The sequence below is a fragment of the Corvus brachyrhynchos genome, unplaced genomic scaffold (assembly GCF_000691975.1).
Source record: "Corvus brachyrhynchos isolate BGI_N302 unplaced genomic scaffold, ASM69197v1 scaffold1, whole genome shotgun sequence".
NCBI lineage: Eukaryota > Metazoa > Chordata > Aves > Passeriformes > Corvidae > Corvus > Corvus brachyrhynchos.
The window spans coordinates 4,867,351-4,894,414 of record NW_008237222.1 but is presented as its reverse complement, the minus strand read 5'-3'; the positions used below and the strand labels follow the sequence as shown (position 1 = coordinate 4,894,414).

Below are 27,064 nucleotides of genomic sequence, written 5' to 3'. Positions count from 1 at the left end.
GCTTTCAGTATCATGAAGGAATAAATTTGGAATAAAGTCTTGTGAACAGATTTAAGAGACAGTCCATATCCTTAAATGCCTCCAGTGTGCTGATAAAAAGGTGAGAGATAGGTAAACCAGGGATGAACTCAGCCTTCCCAGGTCCAGAGCATGTGGCTGAGCCTTGGCCTCGAGATTATTCTTCCTCCTCAGAGCCTATTGCTCAGGCCTGCTTGCTCCAACAGCGCTGACCTGTCTCTTCCTCAAGCAGAGGAACAGGTCTCACTACAATTGCAACCAGGCACGCCACACTTCGTGTGTAATGTAGATCAGACAGACACACCCCACTGAACCACAGAATCACAAAATCATAGAATAGTTTGGGTTGGAAGGGACCTTTAAAGGCCATTTAGTTCAACTTAGTTGCAACAAGCACAGACATCTTCAGCCCTATTGCATTGCCCAGAGTTCCATCTAACCTGACCTTGAATATTCCAAGGTTGGAGCATCTACCAGCTCCCTGGGCAACATATGCAGTGCTTCACTACCCTCATTGTAAAAAAAAACTCTTCCTTTTATCTAAATCTTAAATCTGACTTCTTTTAGTTTAAACACATTCCCCTTTGTCCTGTTGCAACAGGCCCTACAAAAAGGCTAACCCCATTTTTCTTATAAGCCCCCTTCAATTACTGAAAGGCTGCAACAAGGTCTCTCTGGAGCCTTTTCTTCCCCAGGCTGAACAACTCTAACTCTCTCAATCTTTCTGCACGGGAAAGGTGTTCCACCTCTCTGATCATCTCTGTGTCCTCCTCTGGACTTGCTGCAGCAGGTCCATGCCTTTCCTGTGCTGGGGACATAGTGGTCCAGGTGGGCTCTCACCAGAGCAAAGTAGAGGGGCAGCATTCTCTCCCTCAACCTGCTGGCCCTGCTGCTTTGGATGCAGCCCAAGATACAGCTGGTTTTCCGGCCTGATTCTTCTAAACTTCTTTCTTCCACTATTCTGGACTGAAAAATACAGGATGTGAAAAACCTTCAACACATTCTATGATTCTCTCCTGTGCACTAACTAATTCCTTAACTTATTTAATTCACTATTGCTGTTATTTTTTCAGAGATGATTTGACTTCTGAGTTTGTCTGTCTTGCTCAGCCCTGTGTCAACAATGACCAGAGGCTGGATGAACAGAGAAATTATTTTCTGACAGTCACACTTTCTCCTGTAATGTGATTTCACCATATTGGTGTTTTCAGCCCTTCAGGGGAATAGTTTTAATAAAAAAACCATTGACATTTCAGAAAGGAGTTATTCTTTCTTTGCATTTGACATAAAAACATAATTTCCTCTTAAGAGGACAGCAGACATCCATGCAAGATATCTGTAGTGTGCACAGTAAGAATAAAATATGAACAGCTATGTTATCCTGCCATGTTTTAATGCAGCACTGGTAAATAAAAGTTTTGATTAGCTTTATAAAATGACTGTAACATGGAACCATCTTTGGGATGGTGAAAGAGAATAACACTCCTTTTGTTGAGGTTGCTCTTGTTCAAATCAGTATATATCTGTATAAGGTGTTCATATGTGAAAGAGAAGATCAAAAGGAGACCCTGTAAAAGCTGTGATTTACAAGATTATTATATGCTATTATTTTATTTTCTTGCATTTTATTATTTTTAAAAGCTGCAGCCCTCATGAGAAGCAAAGATGACCAGCCTGCTCTCCAGCTCATGCTAGGCCAGGTCACTTTGCTCACCCTGGGCAATCATCCAGCTCTGTCCTATACCATCATTTTCTTTCTCTCCATCAGAAATTAAAATATAGAATTAATTTACCTCACCATGCAATTGAAAACCTTTGAGCAGCCAGAGTGGTCATTTCCAAAACATCTCAAGTTCTACGCTAAACAGTAATTTCAGTTGTTACTTAAACCTGTGTGGAAAATCAAAAAATGTGCTGAGCAAGCCCTAAAGCCTTTGAAATTTGAAAGAAAACAGTTTTTCCAGTCTCTCTGCTGGATTGCAGTGCTTCCTGCAGCGGTGCAGACGGCTCTTGGCCACAAGGCACCCGGTATCTGTGCCTGGGCTTCAGCCTTTGGAAAACACACACTGAAACCCATAAAATGCCAAGGAGAAGACCACTATAAAAACCCCGTGAGACTGGATTATGTGAGTGGCCAGGCCCCAGTACTGCAGCTGCACCAGAGGTCAGGCAGTTTGCAAGTGAAAAGCAGGGTGCAGGTAGGGTCCAGGCGGGCTGCCCCTACCCTGGGTCCCCGCATCTGACCGCTGCGTTGTCCATCAACAGGACCAAAGAGTGACCCAGCGACCCATTTCAGGTTATACCTTGGCCTGTTCTGACTGAAGGGGACATGGGAGGGTCTTGTTGCATGGTCATTGGAGACATGAAATACAGAATAAATGGTACCTATGGATGGGTACCTATGGATGACTTTTGCTAGAGCTGCAGGTGAGACACTCTCCTACTTCTTTTCTTCAGGCCTCCAGCAACATACAGCATTTTCCTCACAGTGCCCTCCCAAAGAGGCTCTAATGGCAAGATAGCTTTGACCATCTTACTATTTTCAAAGCAGCAGCCTGTGGTAAGGCACCAAACTATCAAAATCTATGGAGGAAAGATTTATCAAACAGTAGCAGGTGGTAATGCAAGCACCTAAATTTCCTGCCTGTGTCTTGACAAAGTTGCAGATTGAGTCATTCTTCCTGACACATTAATAAACAGGTTCAGTGCGTGGGAAAAGGGGAACGGGTGGTGTTTGTTCCTGCAGAGGAAAACCAGAGAAGCACCTTGGAGTCCACAGAATTTTCCAAGCCTGTTCCTCTTTGCTTATTTAAGAGCTTTATTTTTTTTTAAATAAAAGCAAGTTTACAGAGATAGGAAGACAATAAAAGGCAGTGTCATTTCCTAGCTTGTTAGTGCTAGATAAAGGTGGCAGTCTGAACAAAATCATCCTTGTCCTTATAATTTTCCTTGTTTGATTGCTTACAAATAAACCAGTTTAATAAAGGCTCTGAGATACAAATGCCACATGGCCATATTGACAGGAGCAAGGGAAAAGAAAACACAATAATCATGTTAGCTCTATCCCTCAGATTAATTACCTAGATAAAATACACATTTACCTCATTCTAGACAGAAAAATGTAATTTACCAGCCAGTGATTTAGGCAGGCACCCTGCTGTTAATAACCAGACCCAGATGATCCTAACTAGGAGGAAAAGATGAGCTCCAAGCCTTGTGAAGGACAGGCCTCTCCTCCCCTCTTCAACAGCAGCCCCTGTGGCAAGGCTTGCATCTGCTCCTCCTTCAGCTCCAGACAGGAGCGGCTTTAGGACACAGTGGATCCATTTTAACCCCTCTTCCATATATTTCCTTAGGACTCAGCACACCTGTACTTAAGAAAGTCCACCACTGGGGAGGTTTTATCCCTGTGGTTTCACTGTAACCCAGGACACTTAAGCTGCAGTGGAGGTTGCAGCTGGAGGATGCAGCCTGGACTGCACCAGCATCCTGCCCGCTGCTGCCTCAGCTGCCCCTCAGGACACCTCAGCCTAAACACAAACTTGGGTCTTATCTTGCCAGAATCTGTCACAGGTTAAAACAGACAAGAACTGTCTATTCTCTGACAAACTGTAGTTTCCAGGCCATAAAAAAATCATTGAACTAGTATTATACCAGCTCAGTGGGGGAAAACCGACAGACCAACCCCTAACCTAAGCTCAGCTGAAATTGCATTACAGCAGATTTCTCTCCTAATAGCACTGTATTAGCCACTGAAATCAAGGCAATGCTTGCCAGAACTTTTTCATGGTCAAGCATTGAAAAATAATTTTTCCTAAACATAAGCTCTTAATGCAGGGAATACCCCAACTTGGACTTAAGCCAGTAAGGCCAAAATCTTGAAAGAATTCCTATTTAGGCACTCAGAAGGCGCCTTGTAATATCTGAAGCACTAAGTAAAGTGCAGCCATCTGAGGGATGACATGCAGAGGAAGCTGTTGCTTAGAAGCACCTTGGTTTTCAACAGCTCTCATACTTGAGGTCACTGGATCTCAAGGTCAGACCAGGTCCTTGGTGTTGGTTTGGCTTGGTATGATGGCTGAGGGGTTTCCTCTTTCCAGAGCCGAGGTAGATGGAAACTCAACTTCCACAGGTCAACAAGGACACTGCAAACAGTGTCTGTCCTCCTTGCTTTTCTTCACAGAGTCAAGGGGGGGAAATGTACCATACTGCTGCTGACCTGAACCCATCATCAAGACAAAATGGAGCATTGTGTCTTCCTGCCATAAGGGAGGAGGTTGGAGTATTGTGGGGCCTTGCAGCTAAAGGCAAGGTAACTTATGAGTAAAATGAGAGGAAAATGGTAAGACTTAAAGACATGTATTTTATCTAAATTCAAGAGGTCAGAGAAAGCACCAGTTTCTTGAAACGACCTGATTTATCCAAGTGGAAATCGAGGCAAAGAAACTTAGAACTGCTGTAACACAGTGCTGTTGAGAGCTGGTTCTGACCTCTCAGAAACTTCTTCTGTGTCACTGCCAAGCTTCTTTCAGCCTCCTCCCCACCCATGATCAAGTACTCAGCTCTGGGTGAAACTTTTATTCTAGGAAAATAATTCATAGAGCTGTATTTCAACATCTCATGCTAAGCTCTTTTGGAAACAACCTGAGCAGGTATTTGGTTCAACATCTCCCCCTAAAACACAAGGTGTTCCAGGTAAAATAATAGTAAATAGTAAATAAATACAGTATCAGCTATAAGAATTGATGAGGTGAAAGTTTCTGGGTGGGTGCACCATCTCATCCCACTGCCTCCACCCCACTGGAGGTGGGCAGAGCCAGGGCAGGGCTACACTTGCCTGGAGGTGGCTGTGATGGGCCCCATGGCTGGCTGGATACATGGCCCAGGGCCTCATGGCTGGCTGGATACACAGCCCCCCCCAAAGCAGCAGCTGTACTGCTTTCTTTTATTAAAGTCTTTCGTTGCATAGTTGATGTCTGTGTGAACCCTTGGGAAGCAGCAGGTGCAGGTAGTTCAAACCAATGCTTTCAATAGCCTTGGATTAATGATAAATAGTCATATATAGCCTATACAGGTGATCACACAGCTCTGCTCTATGCCTCTGAAAAGGTCTGTTCTGGCTGCAAAGCCAGGCCCCCAGTCCTTGGATGACCTTTTCTCCTTCCCTGATCCCCACAGGCAGACTCAGGGTTTTTGGCCTATAAGCAGTCCCCAGCTGTGTCTGGCTTTGTGGCAGAAGCAGCATCACTCCCACCTTCTCTGCAGGCAACCCTGCTTCTGTGTTGGCTTGGAAGAAAAGTTTTGGACAACTTTCCCTATCGCTCTCCTGCAAAAATGCCATATGCAGTGAGAAAACCCTATCAAGGTGAGGTGTTATGGCCACACATGTCACGGATGAACCAGGTGTGTCCTGGTCCTTGATATCCTATTGCCTGGCACGAGGCAGATGTTCCCTCTCCGTGACTGCAGATGGGGTCACTTGCAGGGTACTGGCAGCAGCCTGGGAAAACCAGGCTCCATGGGGCCAGGGCAATGGAGCTGCAGCCCACGGTGCCTCCCATCACCCCTGAAGAAGGGGGTACTTGTGGCTCTGCAAAGGCAAAGCTTGTGCTGCTTTTGGGAAGCAAGGGCTACGAAAGTTTGTGCATGAACAGTTTGTGGCCAGCTGAGTGTCCCATAGAGGTCAAAGTCATGGTTCACTTGGATAATAAGGTCCAGCAGAATCAAGGCTTTCCAAAACAAAAACTCCTTTCAGGTACATAAATACGTTTTTAGGAGATCCCACTTGGGAAGGTCTTGATCTGCATATCCAGTTGGCAGACACTGACAGGCAATTCAAGCCAGCTTTATTGTACAGGGAAGCTTTGAACATCAGCATGAACAGCTGGAGAAATACTGATTTCTGCTTTTTGTTTCATCTGCTGCAGCTATGTAGCCTCCCAAATTGTTGCAGCAGGAGGGAAACTGGAAGGCTGCAGTGGAGATGGGACATTCATGGGCAGGGATCTTGTTGAGCAACTAACCAGCTGTTCAGGCAGAAAACTGGCATTCCCATCTCTCATTCAGCAGAATGTGTTTTCTAATTGCAAATTAAACACTAATTGTGAATCGTGTGTTCTTGTCACTAAAGATATCAACACAAATGCTTTCGACAAGCGTCCTAATTTTTTAAATAGAGCCATTTAGGACAATTATTGCTTGAATTTGCACATGCAGACTACATCTATTCCAGGTTGCTGCAAGACACTGGTGTTAAGGTGGTATTTTTTATAAGCTATTGAGAAAACACATCAAGTATGTTAGCACTGAACTGTAGAAAGTGCTGCTGTTGATAATGTTTCTCTTTACTACGAATGCCAAAACAGACTCATTTTCTGTGGGAAAAAATAAACATTCACTCTATCCCATTCCACTAAGCCCAGATCTTCCCTCTACCCTATCAGTTATTTTGCTGCAGTTGGTTAATTTCAGCTTTGGTAACTTCAGCAAATGAGAACATCCATTTCTTATCACAGACCTTTACCAAACACACACGCTTAATTTTGCAGAACATCTGGAGCCCATCCATCTGCTGCTACAGAGCTCAGACTCTTGCTTATTTGTGTCCTCCTCCAGTTTCTCCTCAAAGAATGTGAACTCAAAGCACTTTTTTTTGTAATTTGCCTGATTTGAACAGAACATGCAAAAGACACTCATCCATGCTTCTGATTCTTGACTAGAAAAGCCTAAGTAATGGCACAAAAAGGCCATTGCTTCTCTTTTATCATCTTTTACTCTCTCCCAAGAAGTCTCTGCCAGACTTTTAACCACATTACTAGCAAAGGTTTGTAATCATAAATCAACTTTTGTTTTTTCCCCTCCAACTTGAAAAACTGTCTCTGTGTTCCCAGCCCAACCTTTTTGCACACCTTGATTCACTTATGCCTCGGATCTAGTCTATGGTTCATGATCCCTCCAGTCCCCTGAGCTGCCTGGAGTATCAGATACTTTCTCCAAACAGGTTGCATAACTCCTTGATGAACAGCATTTAATTCAGGCAGTATTGCCAGGAAGCAACATGAGGTAGGGAGAACTCAAAAGCTCATTCCACTAGCTGTGGAATGCAGTGGTGGGATCCAGTTTTTCCACTAGCCCAATATCGGCTACCCTAAAATAGAGATTAAATTAGTGAGTGCATTTCTGAAAGGAAACTGTGTATCTAAGAGGATTATTTATGTGAGTGCATGCACATGGATGCCTGTTAGAATAATGCAGATAATTTTGGGAGCTGCTATTCATCTGTCACAATTTTTGGTTTGCTGACATCTGTCTGCCTGTTTCCAAGTCAAGGCTTTCAAGCTGTAGGGCAAGAATATAACATACAGATGAAAACACATGAAATTCTGATGAATTCTTTCATAGTTTCATAGCTAAATATCTAGCAACACATGAATGTCAAATCTTATAATCAGGCTGCAGTTGGTCAGCAGAGAAACCCATTCTCTCTGGTAAAGAAATATGTCTTGTCTCTCATCTATATTGATGAGAAACTAGCAGATTAATTACCAGGCAAGTCTGATTTCCCCCTTGTTAATGTTATCTGCAATCAAGCAATAAAGTCACTTCCTTTGCACAGGGTCTTAGTATACATATGGCTGACCTAGCACAGCAAATAAAGCACAGATCAGGTATCAGCAAACCACGGTGGCAAAGAAGAGTTTGATGTCACATGAGTGCTTGTGAGTATGCACACAAAGCCCTCTTTTGCAGAAACCCAAATCTGTCTCCAAGTACATCTGCCTAACAGAATGTGTACCAAGATGAGCAGAGTCTGAAAGAAACAGGCCTTTTCTGGGCTGCAAAATATCTTTTAGAGTAGTTTTGCTCCTGCTGCCCATCCCCACCTCCCTTTGCAGCCTTCTCCACCTGAGCAGCTCCCACCCTCCCTTCAGTGTCTCCCAGCTGCTCTCCCTGCCCCACTGCCAGCCAGCCCGGAAGGGACAGCTTCTCTCCCCTCCTTCCAGAAGGGTGGCATAATGCACTCTGACCACAGCATGGAAACTGGGCACAAATGGGGGGGGGCAAACAAACATAAACAAATAATGTGGGGCTCCCTATCAACCCTGTTCCTCATCTTCCATCATATTCACTCTGTCAAGCTGTATGCTTGGTACCTGGAGCAGTTTCAGTCCTGGAAGGAAGGAAGGAAATAAAAATGGACTTTTCAATCACAAAATAGCCCATTGTGCTCTCAAGGCAGTGAGATAAAGCAGCTGGGAAACGAGATTCCTGTTTTCTGTGAGTTATGGCAACCATTTATTTCTGGTGCTAGGCTACAGAGCATGGGAAGATAGGGTCAGCATTTGCAAAGTATTCTCAAAACCCCTAAAGTGATATTCTGGTCTCTGAAGTGGGAGTAGTTTAACTGCCCAGTACTTTGATAGTCCCTCAAGAAGAAACTTGGCACTTGAAATATCTTCCCACCACTTAGGAGAGAGGCTACCACAGAAGTGTTGTTCACTCCAAAGCCATTTGTTCAACAAGGACAACCTCCCAACAGAAAGGCACCACCATGAGGAGCTGCTTGTCAGAATGGTGTCCTTGTGTCATCTTTGACCTGTAGCTACGGCTCACTTCACAAATCTATACAGATGACCTTGGGGACCAACACCACTGATTGGAGGCAGGAAGTACATCAGCCTTCAACTCAAAATGTGACATTTATCTTCAGAGAGACTCCAGCACATGGTCTTGTGTGTTCTTGCACTGAATCTGTGCAGGCAATGAACTGTGGGGCAAAAAATCCAGTGTGTTTGAACAAAAGCTTTATGGAGTAGTTATTTCTTGTCTAGCTCTGAAACGGTTTAGCGCTGTCCAGAACACAAGGCTGATGCTATTCAAGTGCCCTGCACCAAACACTTTATCCTCATCACAAGACATCACACTACATAAGCCCAAACTGATACTGGAATGCAAGAGCTTAGTTCAATAGGCAAAAGTTAGCTGAAATCTTTTAGTGGTTACCCCTGTGAAATTTCTACCAGAAAGTCTGAAATACTGAAGAAAAGAATACCAATCTATGATGAAGGGTTTTTGTAACAGCTTCAGTAAGTTTCACCAAAAAAGAAAGTATCTGTGTATTCCAAAGTTGTTGCCTAATAAAAACAAACCAACCCCAAACAAACAAAAAACTGCCACCAACCCCCCCAAAAAACCACAAAAACTCAAAACAAACAAACAAACCAAAACCACAAACAAAAAAGAAAAAAAAGAAAACAAGAAAAGGGAAACCAAAAAAGGAAGTAAGAACAGACATGCAGTGACTGTGATGTCAGAAAAGCTGTAAGGAGTTTATACCACTAAGAATGTTTCCCCCAAAATGTCACAATATACTGAAATATCCAAAGATTCGGTGTTTTAGATGTGTTCAAATGCAGAAACTGGATGTGAGGAGAAAATGAGTGTGTGAAGGTCCTTTACTTGATCTCCTTCCATACCAATGAGCTCCCCCTGGCGTTCAAAAGTGGCTTTAGCACCAGCATTGAGAAGAAAACAGGTAACAGGAATTAGGCAAAATCAACAATGTGATGAAGGGCAGACACAACTTACAATAAATGCTCTCTTTTATTACTCAGTTCATCAAAACATTTCAGTTTTCTCTGCAAGATCTGAATCAGAGCAGCAATACAGTCATTTGTCTACTGTAACATTTCCACAGGAGCCAGCGTGACAGACTTCATGCACAGGACCTAGTGCTGTGTGTTCAAGCCCCATGAAAACTGAACCATATCTTTAAGAGCAAGAGTGACAAATTGCTTGTAGTCATCTTTTCATTACCCAGCTGTGAGCACCACACAAAAAACCAGGAAATTTCTTAAGGAAAGAAAGTGACCTTGTATGATTGCCTATTGATAATTTGTAGTTACAGAATGCCACAGTCCAACAACAGAATTACTTGAGTAGGTTTGGTATTTTGGGTTTTACTATAAATATTTGATGAGGTTTGTTTATTAGTATATTTGGTGAATGTTTAGACATGAGAAAATTTTAATGTTTTGATAGATTTCATATAGAAATAGTTTTAATTAAGTACCCAAAGCTTTAGAAAATAAATGTTTCAGTAAGATCTGATTAAGACACATACTAATGAGAGAGGTATAAGAAAATGCAGTGAAAATATACAAATTTCAAGTGCAAAAAGAAACACCGTTATTTCTCAACAGTTTAAACCTGCTTTCTCAAAAACCATCTCTCTTTCTCTAATAAAGCTAAAATACCAGCCTTTAAATAGGCAGCCTCACTATTCAGTTGGTAGGAAAGATACATCTATTGCACTAGAAGTACAAAGCTAAGAAGAATGCATAATACTTTATTCTTAAACTTATTTACAAAAATATATTGCACCAATCCATTGTCCTGTATCCAGTAAATGTTAAGGAAAAGCCTATTATGTACAAAGTCAAAAACAGAAGTGCAAAAGCGGACTGAAAGAAAACAGAAAGAAGTTTATTTAAAATGCTAAGTACAGTTTATTACCTGACCAAAGCCTACATCCAGTACAACCTAAAGTAATTTGTTGCAGCCATATCTGCAATTTCAGAAATCCTTGCATTTCTCTGCAGAACAAGCCTTATCTTTCACTCTAACCACCAGAGGGTCTACAGAAAATGTAAAGGCTAATCAGAGCTTAACAGCTTCATTTCTCCAGGTAAGTGATGCTCTTTTAGGCAAATTGAAAAAGCTACATTATACACATATTTGAAACGTAGTGATAAATCAGGCATGATGGTTTTCATCCTTCCAAAACACCATGAGGAAAAATTTGCTGATTTTTCAGGACTGATTATTCCAAAGGCATTGCCAGTCCAAATTACATTAGCACAGCATATGGTCCTGTCTCAGTCTACCTGCCACTGGGACTGTCATGATGCATTTCTGGGGTGTAGGTAAGGAGAACAATCATAACCCAGAGATGAAGCAATGCCTGGGGAAAGAAAAGAAATAAACTTAGCACTGAATCATCATCCACAGCAGCAGTAAATAGGAGAGCTCTCAACGAGAGCTAATAAAACTCGTTTTGTAGAAATATTTTGATTAAAATATTTTTTCTATTAATCAGATACTTCTAAAAAAATAATTGGCATTTGAACAATGAAATGCTGAATCAGATTCTGAAGAAGCTATTTACAGAAAACGAAAGACTTTACGCAAGCAGCAAAAATAAAGCAGCCTGTTTTCCTACAGATTTGTGTTAATCTGGTTTCTCTTTTCCTCCAGTGACTTCAGCTCTTCCCTCTGACACCCAGTCCCCAGCCAGCACATTATGTGATGTGCCTCGAGTGACTGGTAAGCCACTACTCACTCTTGTGCCAACTGGCTGACACCAGACTGTAAAACAGCCAAGTTCTGCTTTCCTTCTCCTTACTACAGGCACTGATTGGAGGCATTTTTATGAATTCTGCAGGAATGTTAATTCTCATTCAAATTTGGCTGAAATTATCCAATTAGAATCGAAGCTGCCTGGAGTGCAAAAAGGAATACATAATCCACATTTATTTTTAAAAATATTTTTAAAAATTCAAGTTACAGTAGTCATGGTCAAGGTTTGAGCTGCAAAGGGGTAACTGCCACTGACTGCTCAGCTCATATACAGCCACCATTAAGCCTCCCTTCGGATTGCATCTTAGGCAGCAGAAGCCTTCAGTGGTTTTTATAAAGCCTGCCTTTCCAGAGGTCCCTGTAGCTGACAGGCACCTGCCCTCCAGTGGACAAGGGAGGCATTTCACTTCTAGCAGTTGCCAGCCTGACAATTTTGCCCAATGTGGGCGAGCAATTTTCTACTATTTGTGTAAGTCTACCAAGAAAAACTTCTCTTGCTACTTTTTCAGCTGCTAGAGAGGAGTGATCATTAGTCACTGAAAAAAACCAAAGTGAAGAGTCAAATATTTAAAAAAGCTCTAAAAAATGTCATTTTCCTAAATGCAGTGCATGCAGGCATGCCAGGTTAACCTTGGCAACTGGTCACTACTATTCCATATTTTACCACTAGCCATCTACTTTCACAGGGCTTTCAATGGTAGTTACATAAGTGTCTTTAAGACTGCTATACTAAGAATTTCTGGGAAAAACTGAAAACTGCCAAGCAACATGACTCTAAAATGCTGTCGTATAAGTATTATTCGGTCCACTTTCCAAAAACCCACATTGAGTTGTTAATTATAGCCTTTCGAACATCAATCTTGCCATTTAAGACATACATTTAAGGCATATAAATTGGCTACAGAAATCTTGCATCCAAGAAAGCTGACTCACCATGTAAATGATTACAAAGACTCTTGCTATGGGGTATCGCCTCAGAAAGATTCCCAGCCGAATGCTACACAGGCAACAAGAGAAAACAAAACACACAATTCAACACTGAGCAATAAATTCCTGTTCCTCTCATCCCACTCACCACAAACTCAAACATCATGGCTTTCTTTCTGTCTTGAATTGGCTGAAATATACACAAGGCTTTGTTGTTTTCTTGAATTTTACTTCATGGACTCAAAACATTAAGTGGGGTGAGAAAATTCACCAATAAAACATATTCTCCTAATTTAATCCAAATCATAGAAATCCTTTCACAATGAAATTCAAGTACCAAGGAAGCACAAAGAACTTTCTATCAAGTTATCTTGCGTTCAAAGAAGTATCACCAGATTTTGTTTTCTGTTGGTATTTGGTTCAAGTTTTGTAGCAGACCTTTGCTACAAATACTGTCAATTCACCTAACTTCTCAGAAAGGGATCAAAGCAAGTCTATTGCTGGATCCAGAATGATTTGCATTTACTAATTCCTCAAACAGATTATCTTTCAAGGTAAACAGCTGCATTGGCTTAGAAGGCAGAATCTTGTCTTCATCAGGACTAAAAGAGCACAGATGATACTCCCCCACTAATACACTCTTACTGTGTTTATCACAGACACAGCCAAAACCTCTGAAAGTAAAAAATGTAGAAGATGGTAATGAATTAGGTTAGACTTTTTTTCATAGTTTAGAGAACCTCCTGCATCAAAATCTGTAAGAGCTTTGTTTAAATAATTGACTATAATTTGCAAAAGCTCAAGAATATTAATATCATAGGAAAGCACAAGTGAAATGGGGCAATATTTAGTAATTTATACCATACTTTAGCTGCATTATTTTTAACTTTTACCTTCGTAAAAGCGATACAAACCAAAGTGTGTCACTTGGAAACTGTAAAAGGATGACAGCAGCTGCGAATGCGTTGCCCAGGGGCACTCTTACCTAAACTGATCTATAGTACTGGCAGCTTTGCGGACTCTCCCATACCCCCCTGCCACGCTGGTATCCACATCACTGAACAGGACGGGAACACTGCGCATACGAGCACCTGTTTGAAGGGGAAAAAGGCAAAAAATTAGCCAAGCTGTTGTTTAACTAAAACAAATTGATAGTATATAACAAAGATATATAAAAATAATATAAAAATAGTGATCAATGTGATAAACTTACAATCAAGTCAAACATTTCTTCAACTTGGTATATTTTTTTAATTTATTAGCTTACTAAATGGATATCTTGATATTCAACTCTATGATGTCACAGTAACTATTATGAGGTGTATAAAATGATGGGCTTGATACTTGCCACAGTTTCTCAAATTTTTTTTACTCTTATACAGTGAAACTTTAATTAGCATTTCTGACACTAACTTGTATATTCAACAATTTTTTACTTTATTTACATTTTTACTATGTATTGATTTTATTAAAAAAAAGAAAAAAGATTCTCAGATAATGTTACTTTTGTGCAACTAAACTTCAGCTTCCTTAAGTTACTTATAGACAACTCCTGCTTTGATAAGCAGAGAAACAAAAGACTGGACTGTTATTTCAAACCTCTTGGTGATTGTCCCTTGCTTTTAAAGCTACTTAAGAGATACACAAAATGACAAACTTTGACTCGGCAAAGTAACATCTCAACACCGTGGATCAACTGCTGAGGTTGTCCCAGAGATACACAATTGACAAACCAACCTCATCAGAACCATTACATTTTAAGCTGCTTTTCAAGAAAAACAGAAAGGAATAAATTAATTTCAACCAGATCAATTCTCAAAAGGAAGTATTCCATTCTTGCCCTTCTCCTAAGCCCTTTTTGCAAGAGAATACTTAGATCCTGCTTCTAATATTCAGTTTAAACCCCAAAATACAGGTTTATTTGCACCTGTGACAGGATTGTTCCAATAGTGCCATATTATTTAGAATTGAAGATTAAATTGGCTTTGTTAAATTTACTGAGGTCATTTGCACACAAAAAGGAGCTTCTAATTAACTATTTTTATGATACTAGCTGATGTAGAGAAGGTCTCTAGCATAAGTGGCCTATTTTCAGCACTTATTTTTCCTTACAAACTCAGACTTTCGGGGAAAGGCATTAGGAAACAGAAAAGCCTGAACTGCAGAAAAGACAAGAGTTTAAAGTATTGCATTTCCTTATTTACCTTCAGCACCATCAATGCCTGCCATGTTAATGGAAGGTCCATTAGCACTCGTGCCTTGGAGAGCCTTCAGCTGTTGCTCGAGCCGTTCCAGTTGGTACACAAGTGAGTTTTTCTCTGTGCTCAGGCTCTCTAACATGGTTTGCTTCTGAATTAGTGTTTCTGTCAGCTGATGAAGCCGATTTTCTAATTCTGTCTGACTACTACTGCTTAGAGTCTTGTTTGTGAGCTAAAAGAAAAGCAAAGAAAAAAAATCATTCTAAATTCCAGCTCTGACCAACTGACATATTACAAAACTGTAAAATAATCTAAGCTTTCAAGAACCAAATTACTCCACTGCAGAATTTTTACAGGACAATGCCATCAAAACTATCACCAGTGAGTGCAATAGAGGAAAGTTAATTTCAACAGTTGTTAACTGTTTACATTACACAAGGAGCTCAATGTAAAAATGTATCTGTTTTCCACCTATAATCCTACAAAAGTTCCTGTATAACCCTAAATTTGATCACACAATCACTGCTATGCCTCAAAGACAAGTTCAGACAGCAATCATAAGCAAGCTAATCCAGCCTGACTACCATACTTTCAACTTAGTGAGTACATAAAAATGTTTTCAAGCAAGGAAAACAAAACTCAGCACAAGGAAAGCAAAACTCAGTACAAATGGGGAGAATCTGATGCCATTTTACAGGAAAACTTGAATGAAACGGTGAAAATGCAGGAAATGTTGCAGAAGAACTGAAGAGCACTGAGGCAGAAAATATGGTTGTACTAGCAAACAGAAACTGCATGGCCAGCAAATGGATCATGCATTTGACATGGATCATGTAATTCAATTTGCAGAAAATATTTAAAGCAAATAGGAATCACCAGATTTGCCATATGTGCCATAGCTCATCTATTCACTACAGTCTTGGACCTCAGCCACTTTGTGGCATCATATTCCACAAAAATGTAGCTTCACTGATGAAAAAACAGAATTATCAGGGATTACAGAGATCCAAAATACAAATTAAGTGCCTGCAACAAGGCAGGTACAGGTAGTCCTGAAGTTCAGCACTAGCAGAAAATTCATCTGGCAACATGCCCAAGTAACCCATCACAACACAACCATTTCCAAATCCTCTGACATGGTAACTGCACAGCTGACCACACCTGACTCCAGACTACCAATTTCTCCACAAACAGACTACTTTTCACTATGCTAAGGTAATTTAACAAAATGAGGCCTATGCCTTCATGCTGCCCAAGGAGACTGTGGGGGCTGACAAGTATGAGGAGGTTCCAAAAGGGATTAGATTGATACAAGGAAAACAGGTCCATCAACACACCAGTGGAACTTGGTAGAGACTTAAACACTAACAACCCTAATTCAACTGCTGATGCTGAGCAGGTACACGGAGTGAAGAAGTGGCCAGGCTCACATGCTGGCCCCTACTGCCACTGGCCAAGATAGAACAGTGGGCCAGAAGGATCACTGAGTCTGCAGGACATAACCGAGGTTCTGTGCCCAGCTACAAGGATCTTGGCAGAATTCATAATGACCTAATCAAACTCCAATGAGGTTTTTTAGTTTGCAAAGAGAAGAATGTTGATCCAACACCCCCCACCAGGTCTAGTTGGGACAGAGGCTGATTTTCCCCTCCCTTTATATAAAAGCACATACAGCTATAAAATCGGCTATTTACATGGATCCCTTCTTGTATTCCCTACTCTCAAAACTCTACTCTTTATTGAAAACAAGTACGCTGTGCCTCGCATGTAGAATGCTTATGGGATTTTTCAGGATAGGTTAGTCAAATGAGTAGTTCCTATCACTGTTTTCAGAACTGAAGGGGATAAAATTATTTTCTATACACACCTGATTTCTGAGCTTCTGAATTTCTTCCTCTCTGTCTTTTATTCTGCTTTGCAAAGTATTCTTTGTTCGATACAATTCTTCTTCAGTATAATGGAGTTCCTACAAAATTTATCACAATTACAAATAGAAGATTTTACACATATATGTATTTTAAAAGACACACTCTAGTTATCTAGAGTTTCACAACAGAACACAAGAAAACAATATTCTGCAATCAAATACAAACTGAAATACTGTCTTAGTTACATGTCTGGCTAGGATGGAGGGTATGGGGAAAGAGAGAGCTGAGCATCAAGACACAACCTACAAGGCCAATTAAATTCTTTTGCGGAGACTACCCTAATATAAATATTAATCCTGACTAGTTTACTAAGAGCCACACAATTTCATTGGGACCATAATTCATCTTCCTTACGCTTTCACCATTTGTTGTAGTTCTATCTTGAAACTATGTCAATAATGTAACGATTACAAAATACTCAGGGGGTATCTGTATTCCTAAAAAACCTCATTAATTCAAAATACCATTCTTTAAACATATTTGAAAACCCTTGGCATATCTATCTGTAATTCTGTACGACATACATCTTCCCCTAAATTTTAGGATAAATTAACATAGCAGATGTGAAAGGAGAAGGAATATTAATAAAAAACAAATTACTGAAGAGTAAATCTAACCATAAGTTCTGTTACTCCCATGATATAGTGGCAATTTTAGCTCCCACTTAAAGACATGTCAAGCTTATTTTTTAAATTAAGACCATCTTCAAATCACTATCACTTCAGCTGTCAGTTGCTACAGAAAACACATAATCCTGTTCTCCCTTTGAACCATCAGATGTACAAAAAATAACGCCTCTACTTATTTTCCATCTTCAGTTTCAGAAACCTTTTGACAATAGTTAAAGCAACTCCCAGACAGAACTGACCATAACTATATTAAGTATCAACACAAGCAATTATGTTAAAAGCACATGTTAATGGGTGTCATCCAAAAGAAGATTTCAGTTTCTGCAATAACCAATAATGCTTTTTTTAATTCACCTCACTCCTTCTATTGACTTAAAACATATTCCTCAGAAGGGCAGGAGTAACAAAATACAATCTACCATCTGCTTTGACATAATAAACATCAGCTACCCATCAAGAGCAGACCTCGACTTCTGCCTTTTAATTAGTTCAAGCTGCAAGAATCCCATTAAAATGTAATTTCTGGAAGGATAGATAATCCTATAAGATAAATTGTTCCTAGCAGATACAGAGTACTCGTGCTTTCCTCGTTATTAATTCTCTTTACATGAGCTTTTTCTTACAAGGAAAATTTTTCACAGAGTGCAAAGTATTTGTCCAATTCCTACTGAATAATAAGTTCATTCACATGAAATAAGAGTTTGCCTTTTTTTCCCTGCTCTATTTTTTGTACAAAACTGATTATACCAAGGCAGAGTTTGCGCAAAAAGATGACACAATCTGACAGAATTCATTAACATAATTTTATCAGCAATTTGCCTAATAGAGTAGCTTACAAGTAACAACAATTAATTCAGAACTGAGTAACAAATGGATTAAATAAAGTACCTCTAAATTGGTACTACAATGACATTGTCTTACAAGCTGAAACTTATGTATTAATTGAGCACAGGAAGTTTCACAGTAGCCAATTTCAGTATTACTGTTTCTTGATACAAAAAATGTTACAAATTTTACTCTATCCTTGTTGTTTGATTGTTTCCCTGCTGAATAAAATTCAAGATCCTGATCAATTCTGTGCACTCCTTAAGGTCCTGTTTATTCAGCAAGATCTCTGTTCATCAGGAGTATCCAGAAGGCCTTGACCATTGCTTAGTTCTGGCTGCACCTTCCTTGACCTAATGACATTCCCCAAGCTTTTGGGGATTTCTTTGGAATACTAGACAAAAAATTAATTGAACACTGCCCAAGTATCCAATTATTCTCTTATTAAGCCAAATGCTTTGCTGATGGCACTACACGGGGCCTAAAAAGAGATCCAGCTTTCAAGAATTCCTTACCTGTTTTTGCCGTTCTAGCTCAGCTTCTGCCTCTTGCTTGGCCATTTTATGTGCTGATATCTGCTCCTGTAGGTCTTGAAGCTGCTCTCTCACTGACTCAGCTTCACTTACCTGCTGTGTCTCCATATCCTGAAAGAAACAGAAATGTAACCATTTCACTAACATTCAAACATTACCGCAAATCTGTCGTAAGTAACAGCAAAAAAAAAGTAGTATATGCAATATTTCTTCAAAGGAAAAGGAAGGTGTGGGTGTATTGGATAAATGACATTTGGTCATTTTATACAGAATATTTTTACTAATACGGTAAAAAAATACACACATTTTGTGAACATGAAAAGCCTCCATTTCTTCCTTTCTACTGTCTACAGGCTAAAACTGTAAAACAGGCTTTCATGCAAGCTGCTGTGTTGAGCCCATTATGCCAGCAGATGACTTGGATTACACTGCTTCAAGAATTAGTAGCTCTTGCAGAAAAGGATATAGGTGATGGCTAGAAAAATCACTATGCTTGTTAGGAAAGATACTTCCCTTGAAAGGAGTACACAGTAGGGAGAGAAGAGAGAAGTCAGGTAATTAATACTAGAAACAACAATCTCACAGTATACAAGAAAGCAGTCCTTTGTTGTAGGTAAGTACAAATGCAGGTGTACATAGGCACATACCTGCATCTCTGTTCTCATCTGCTGTATTTGCCCCATTAGTTTTTGTATTTCTTCTCTCTGAGTGTCTCGCTCATGTCTCAGTTCCTCCAGTTCCACCGTGCTTGCTGTATTGCTATCCAGGCCTTCAATACCAGAGCCTTCTTTTAAGCTGTTTATCAACTTTTCTTTAGACTGAAAAAATAAGTCAATATATTATTCATAGCAGCATTGAACAAGTACTCAACTAGAATATGCTATAACAACTTTGCTCTAAAATTCACACGTAGACATAAAGCACTGGTTTATCTGCTCTTTTATCCAATAATGACCCCACACATTTGGAAATGAAAATGCTTCCGTATTGTTAATTTTTCTGATTTCCTGTATGCCTTAAGACTAGGTTTACTGAAAGTCTGTGTTACCTATGGAAGAGTACAGCTTTGTTCTTTACAAGTGCCTGGAACGTTAAACTTGTCATGGATAACAATTTTGGCCCTCTAGGTACCATAACAGAGAAGCTGCACACTAACAGACACTAAAAAAAGACACTCATGACAAAACTGACCTCCTTTTTTTCCTGCCAGCAAAATCAATAACCAAATACAGCGATAACTCTTCCAGGAAAGAGGATAGACCATTTTATTCCGAGTCAGCCTAGTGTTACCTCAACACTGACTTGTGATTTCAGGCTTTTCGTATTTACCAAGATGATTTAAAACCTGTGCTCAAACATTCGACTAAATTAACTATTCTAAACAGAGATTTCTATCTTTAACATCTTGCTAAAGTTTATAAACAAGACTCAAACTGACCACATTTGGACATGGTATCTTTGACAAATTAAATAGTACAGAACTCTGCACAAAATACCTGATTTTGCCATTGTTTATATAATGTTGATCACAAGCAACTTTTCAGGACATGGAAAAATATTTTCTGGTTACATGTTAAGTATACATTCTATGCTATGCTTCAGCCTCAAGCAGAACAAAAGAACATTATTGAATCAAGAATACTGGATATGGAACAAACTGTAGATTGCATCTACTTAACTATCTGGACCCTTGGACATGGAACACACTGAGAGATGATGCACAATAAGTGCAAAGGTGCACCTGGATTTTTTTTAAGGTTCAGGACCTGAACTACCACTTCAATTCCATAACTTCATCTCTAAACTGAAGTTTACAAAATGCAGACTGGTAGCTGTTCTATGTATGCATCATTATAGACATGCCCCAGAAGACATTACAGGACACATGAAAAAAAATCCCCCAAGTTAGATTCTTTGACACATGACACCTTAAAAAAGTTAAAGCATACAAATCAAACTGCATTTCTTCACAACAATGCTTACTTGGAGAATGCGAGTAGCTTTCTGTTTATAGTCTGTCAGTTCCTGTTTTGCAGACTCTAGGTGGCTTTTAGTTACTTTGACTTGCTGCTGAAGCTCATCAGCTCGCCTCTTTTCATCTAAATACTTTCTCTCTGCTACAGTTATCCCTTCTGCCAAGTTCTGACGTTCTGCTTCCACTTTACTTAGACGAGCTGCAAACTCATTCTATGAGCAATAAAGAAACAATACTTTGTGTTTAAACACAGTCTCAACTTTAACCTAGAAAGGAAAAAAGACAGTTTAAAAGCAACTACACAGGGCACACCACCTCCTACTTAAAGACACATTACTGCTATGTGGAAAAAAATTCTGCTTGCTTAAGCAAGTGGTAAATAATCTGAGTAAGAATATGGTTTCTTTCCCTCACCACAAATAGTGAGGGAATAACAATCTTCCTATTATTCATATTTATTTAGCAAACAAAAAGCAAGATTGCCTCTCAAAAAATATTATCAATTGTAGTATGACATATTTTGAAGTACTTTAAAAAAAACCAAAACAGACACTAATAAAGATTTTCAGAGATGTTATTATACATAACAAAGGCCAAATTAAGTGTGAAAACATTCTCTATCAATAATGTACTTGCATCTTTACCACAGAAGTGATCATCCATCTTAAGATCTCACAGTAAAATTGTGTAACAATAAGGTGTGTAACAACACACCATGGAAAACTAAACTGAATACTGATTTACTTTTAAATATGTATTAACACTAAAGTTAGCATGAAAAAAAACCCCAATAAAAATTGTCAACATTAATCCTCAAAAAACTTTACTCACAAAGCTTTCAAAATAACATATAAGAAGTAAATTAGCATCTCAAAGATACTTAGTGCAGCAGACAGCACATCCTTCCAAGCCATTAGTGCCCTGAACAGGAACTGAAGTCAAAGGGAGAAGAGAGCACTTGGAACCTCACAGATCTGATCTCAAAAACAGTCTCAAAGGCTTCCTTACTCTTCATGTCTAACCTGCATTTGTTTATAACTTTCTTGTTCTCGCTTGAGTGCAGAGTCTGCATCACGCAGCCTCTCCTGAAGAGTTTGAAGAGCTTGATTTTGTAAACTGCTTCCTTCACTGTGGTCTTGTATTATCCTGAAATAGAGACACACATTAATTGGAAAAGAAGCAAGCTAGTGTGATTTTTTGTGTAGAAATATAACCTCCTTGCTTCCAGACCAGCTTTGAAGATTTGCCCAGTAGATTACTGCATATGGCTCACTACAGGTGTAAAGCCTGGAGTTAATGACACACACTTCTTCTCCCTGGCCTATATTCTGAAGTGTCCACTTGCTGATTTACATCCCAGCACTGAGACAAGTTTAGGAAAGACTTTATATTTGTGGATAAGCAGGACTATTTTTCAAGAAAAAATAAAATTCTTGGGACCTCAACTTCAGGCCTCTGAAACAAACATAAATACTTTATACAAAATGTATTTCAATAATCAGATGGCAACTGATGCCCTATTTAATACTCATTTGCCCTGTTCCCACTGCCAACTATGATATAGCAGTCTCAGAACAAACTTTAATTCTTGTATTTTGAATCTTTCCTCATTAGTTTATTATTTTTCATTCTTGAAGAGACTAAATTATCTACCTTGATTTTTTCAAACTTATTACTATTTGCAGAATTCCAAAGTATGAAATTATGAAGTACCGTGATTTTTCATTCTGCAATGCTTCCAAAGCTTCTGTCCGAGCACTTAAGAGCTGATCAGCTTCTTGCAACCGTACTTTCAGCACAGCTAGCTGTGAATCTTTGGCACCAACAGCTTCTGTCAGATCATCAACTCGAGCCTGAAGTTCTCTAACCATCCTGTCACTCTTTGAGTGGTCAGCATTCCACTTCTCCATCTTCTCCCGGGATTTGTTCAGTTCTACGTAATAAAAAGGTTCTTTGAAGTTTACAAAAGTAGATATTGCAAGGTCTTGTAAGCAGTCAGGATGCACATATCTCATTTCTTGAAGAAAAAAATTAAATACAACCAAGCTGAAGTAAAACTGAAAATCTATGAGCTACCGGGAAGTAACAAATGCCAGATTGGCTGTCAAAGCACAACCCATAAAATTTTGGAGGTGATCTCAAAGCAGACATTTCCTTCTGGGTCACACTGCAGATGACAGATTTCACCTGCCCCACTCCTTGCAGTGGCCTTGTGTCAATTATCTCTGTGTGAACAGAAACCTCTGCATAAAGCATCTCTAGTTTAACTCTAGTTTGAGTTTGTTGTCACATAAATAACAATAGAAAAATACACCAGTGGTGAATAATGCCTGAATACTTAGAAGCTTGTGTTTTTAATCTAACATCACACATTAAACTTCACCGGAAATTAAAATCATCTGTCTTATGCAGTTACTGTGAAAAAAATGTGGTACCTCAATTTTATGCCTAGCAGCAGGAGTTTGCTGTATGTTTTATTGTTTAATTTGTATTCACATTCTCTACATCTGTCATTTAATCTGGCTTTGAAAAAGCCAGTGATGTCATATTAAAACTACTAATTTTATATTTTTACTGTCAGTTTCTAGGCATCAGAGACTGTAGTCTACTACGGCCAGAAAGAAGTCAGTTTAAAGTATTTAAAGGAATTTATTCATTTAAAAGTATATTGAAATAGCAATTAAAATGGAAGAAAAGTATTTTAAACACGGTATTTGCTACCAGTGTTTTAATAACGCGTAAGCTTTGTAACTTACTTGAACACATCATTTTAATCAACACTTGTTTTATCTTTGTAGTTGAACAAGCCTTCTAATTTCTCCCATCTCATTACATGGCAAGTCATACAAGCAAATGTACCTGGAGAGCTTTTATTATAAATACACAGAGCATTGTTTCCTAGTTCACTAGCATTTTACTCATGTTATAGCTGAAGTACCTTCTTGTGTTTCTTTGGACCTCTGTATCAATGAAGCCACTTCTTGATTTAACGACTGAACTTCATTTCGCAGCAGCTGGTTCTCCAGGCGAAGATTGGACAGCTCATGTGATTTGGTATCATCATTAGCTGAAAGGCTGAGGTTGGTTACTGCATTTAGTGATGAATCCTTCACGCTGCTCCCTTGTGCTCCCAGGCCAGAGTCTGAACTGTCTGGAGTTTCTGTACAGAGAGATGCAAGTTAGAACTAATGTATGTATCTAATAAGCTGCCTTTATACAAACAGTAGTTCCATGTTCTGCATCAATGGTTAAGTAACAACAATGATAATAAATCAAAATAGTTTATACTGAAATGGAATATGGAGCTGTTTCTCACAAGGAACTGCACAAAATAGAACTATTTACATTTATGCATATTTATGCATCATGCAGTGTTTTTGTTAATACTGCATGACAAGACATAGAAGCTATAAAATTTCTCATTACATAAATGGAAACTTTATGATTTCAAAACATTAATGCTCTATTTACGACACTGCTGCTCAGAGAAGTCCTCAGAAGCTGAAGAGTAACAGAAAACATTAAATATACATAGCAACTAACTGAAGAAATTTTTAGTACAAGCTCATTCTGGGTTTCCATTCAGAATTTGTCAATGTCAATTTTATTTTAAAAGAGAGAGAACTATAAAGGAACTCCTAGCAGTATTCTGAACAACAGTCCCCTGCAGGGAAGGAGGAACCAACAGCCTTTTCCCATCATGCACAAGCATCCTTGATTAGTGCTGTGAAAATTCACTCTAAGAATCTTGATTCCAGCATGCAGATAGTTGGCAGCTTTGCAGCAATGTTAAGATAAAAAATGACATAGTAAGCAATGAACAAACAAGCAGGCAATCCAAAAATATTACTGCTGAATTTAGTATGTCCCAGGGGAGTAACTGCTGAAAATCCAGGGAGGGGGCCAGACCACAACTAATTCCAAGCAAGACTGCAGTGAAATTGTTAAAACTTTATTTACTTCCCCCTGTGATCACTAATCAAGCTGCTTCACCTTTCTTCTTACCACTGCAACAGTCCCTAATACCCCAAGCCCAGGGAACTGGGGCACACTATTAATTCTGAGCACCACCACACCCACAAGTAGCAGCAGTGACAGGAAGATTTCTTCCACATTTTCTCAAGCCCTTCTGATTTAGGGGATTCTAAGGAGTGTCATTATCTTTCCTTTGATTTAGTTACACAGTTTCCAACTCATGAAACAATTTAGGCTGATTTCTTTTTCTGGAAAACTCAACAGATTAATGAAACTAATGAAGCAAGAAATGAGCCATTTATAGCACAGACTAGATTCTAACCATGGCAATATACAAAGTATAATGTTAATTGGTTTTGTCTGTAGCTAATACATCATAAGATACTTTGACAGATTCTATGCTGAATATTTAAATGACAAAGATATATCTGTACAATCAACTTTGGAAAACAGCATGTTCAAATCCTATATTGTAACTACATCCCTTCTTATTTAGCAGCTCCACAATGCAAACTCTGCTCAAAAATCCTCTGAATAAAATTCAACAGGCCACACTGAGCAAACCAGATGTTTCTTAAGCACCAATCAGCAAGGTCACAGAGCCAGGTCTAATATATTTGAATTATTATTAGTAATAAACCTTACTAAAAAGTCATTAACTCAGAAACAGAAAAATACTCACATCTTTGGAAATTATCCCTTTTTATGTCTAAAGCTTTTCAGCATCCTTAATTTAGTAAGTAAAAAAAATGGCATTTACAATGCTTTACATGCTCAAAGTACTGAACAAATACTAAAGTATTCTAACTACATTATTAATAACAGAACCACTTGCTTCAATTTTCTAAAATAAGTAACAGCAAAGTAGCACAGCAACAAGGATGGAGTACAGACTGGACAGTTTGATAGAGAACACAAGTTCTTGACACTTGCCAGCCACATTCTCCTTGTTGACTTGAGCACAGCCCCATCTTTTGACTGGCTGGCCTGGAGGCTCATTTGGCCCTCTGGATTTAGACTGCAGTCATGAACTACTTCTGGCAAACCCAGATGCTTTATCTCTCTAGCTCTCTCATGCCTGTAGCTCTGCAACACCCTATCCACATCCAGCTTCCTGCAGGACAAGCAAGTTTGCCAGCTTACCCCTCCTGCATGGTGGAACAGGGAATACCGCACCCCACCTCACGTGCTGCACTGGGCAGCAGCCAACACCATCTATCTGTGGGTGGAAGTCACTCACCCTCCTACGTGGCAACAGCAGCTAAGGGCCTCAATGACCGAACAAATGCAGCAGCACCTGCGCTTCTACGTGGGGACATATGGGGCTGATGCAAGGTTAGATCACAGTTCAGAGAGGTCAGGGTGAGCAGTAGCAACAAGGTAGATCCAGAGCACAAAAGATTTAGGTATTAACTATGTGCTTGTCAAATTAGCATGGTACCAAGTATGACCTCAGTGATGAAAAAATGTGAAAAGCCCTGCTGTACCTCACCCATTTGACACACTACCACTATTAAATGTTCCATGAAGTGACAACAAACGCGTTACCTAGCCTTACCCTAGACATACTTGGGTTTTAAATATCTCTAGGTTCAATACTATTTAACTACCATTGCCTTGGCTCCTCACGGCATTATCTTCAGTAGTTTTTGCACTCTGTGTACTGGTAGACACAGAACTAATGCTTGAAGTCCGAGAGTGATTTTGAAGAACAGGTGCCTTGCTCTTCTCTTTTTTAGAATCTATCCTTCCATTAGGTTCTTTCTCTGAACTGTTGAGAAAATCAAATAGCAATTCATCATCAGGTTCTGACTTTTTTCTTCTCACAAAATGTGAGGCAGCTCTGGGTGTGGAAGCATTTTCTACTGGAGAAGCTGCCTCTGAGGATGTCCTACGTGCTGTTTTAACATTTGCTGTTCCTGCCAGGATTGTGGCCTTTTGGTGTTTAATATTATCGGCTGCTGAGGAGATGTAGCCTGCTTTGGATGATGCCTGGTATTTCAGTTCTCCAGTATGCTGGCGCACTTCAGAATATTCACTGGCAGAGTCCAAGTTCTTATTATCATAAACTGCACTGCTTGATGTGTCTTTTTTGCTCAGAGCCGATGCAGCTCCTTGATCAACTCTGTTGAGTAGATCCTCTGCCTTTCCAGCAAGATCAGCAAGCCAAGACATGATGAGTGTCTGTTGATGAACTCTGTACAATTAAAATTTCAGGACCATATACTGCAAAAGACAAAAGGATTACAAATCAGATTGTATGTTTTACCTAAACAATGGCTGTCAATCTATTAGTGCTGTAGTTATTTTAATACTTTCCTTCTACTCGTTGGTATATTGCTGTTTTGGTAACTAATGGAAATAAAACAAATCAGTTTCTGAGGAATACAGACAAGACCTAGGTTTTTAATCAAGGCTATTAAAATCAGACCACTGTATCAGTTTCTGGTGTCATCACCTGCTACAGAGTATCACAGAAGAGAAAACAACTATGCCTTAGACGTTTGGCCTGCAAATTCCCAACCTGGCTCAGGCAGGGGATCTTCTTCCCCACAAACTCTGCAGCCCGCTGCCCCTCCCGTGACACCAACACGGCGCACAGGTGCGTGCCTTCACCTGCACCACGGGCCTGCGACACCACACCGGCGGCGTGTGCCTGTACCCCAGCTCCCGGGAATGGCTCCTTCACCCCGGGACC

General features: G+C 39.6%; 1 protein-coding gene across 1 annotated transcript; it reads right to left on the bottom strand.

The window, feature by feature from the left end:
* Positions 1-9,602: 9,602 nt before the first annotated feature.
* GOLGA5 (golgin A5) lies at positions 9,603-27,007 on the bottom strand. The gene is made up of 13 exons (XM_008629718.2): positions 26,983-27,007; positions 25,977-26,592; positions 23,330-23,551; positions 22,105-22,324; positions 21,414-21,537; positions 20,400-20,603; positions 19,064-19,234; positions 18,399-18,527; positions 16,369-16,467; positions 14,508-14,733; positions 13,289-13,394; positions 12,310-12,373; positions 9,603-10,981 (listed from the first exon to the last, which is right to left on the bottom strand). The coding sequence occupies exons 2-13, from the start codon at positions 26,539-26,541 to the stop codon at positions 10,901-10,903; spliced, it is 2,211 nt and encodes a 736-aa protein (XP_008627940.1). The 5' UTR covers positions 26,542-26,592; positions 26,983-27,007; the 3' UTR covers positions 9,603-10,900.
* Positions 27,008-27,064: the final 57 nt, after the last annotated feature.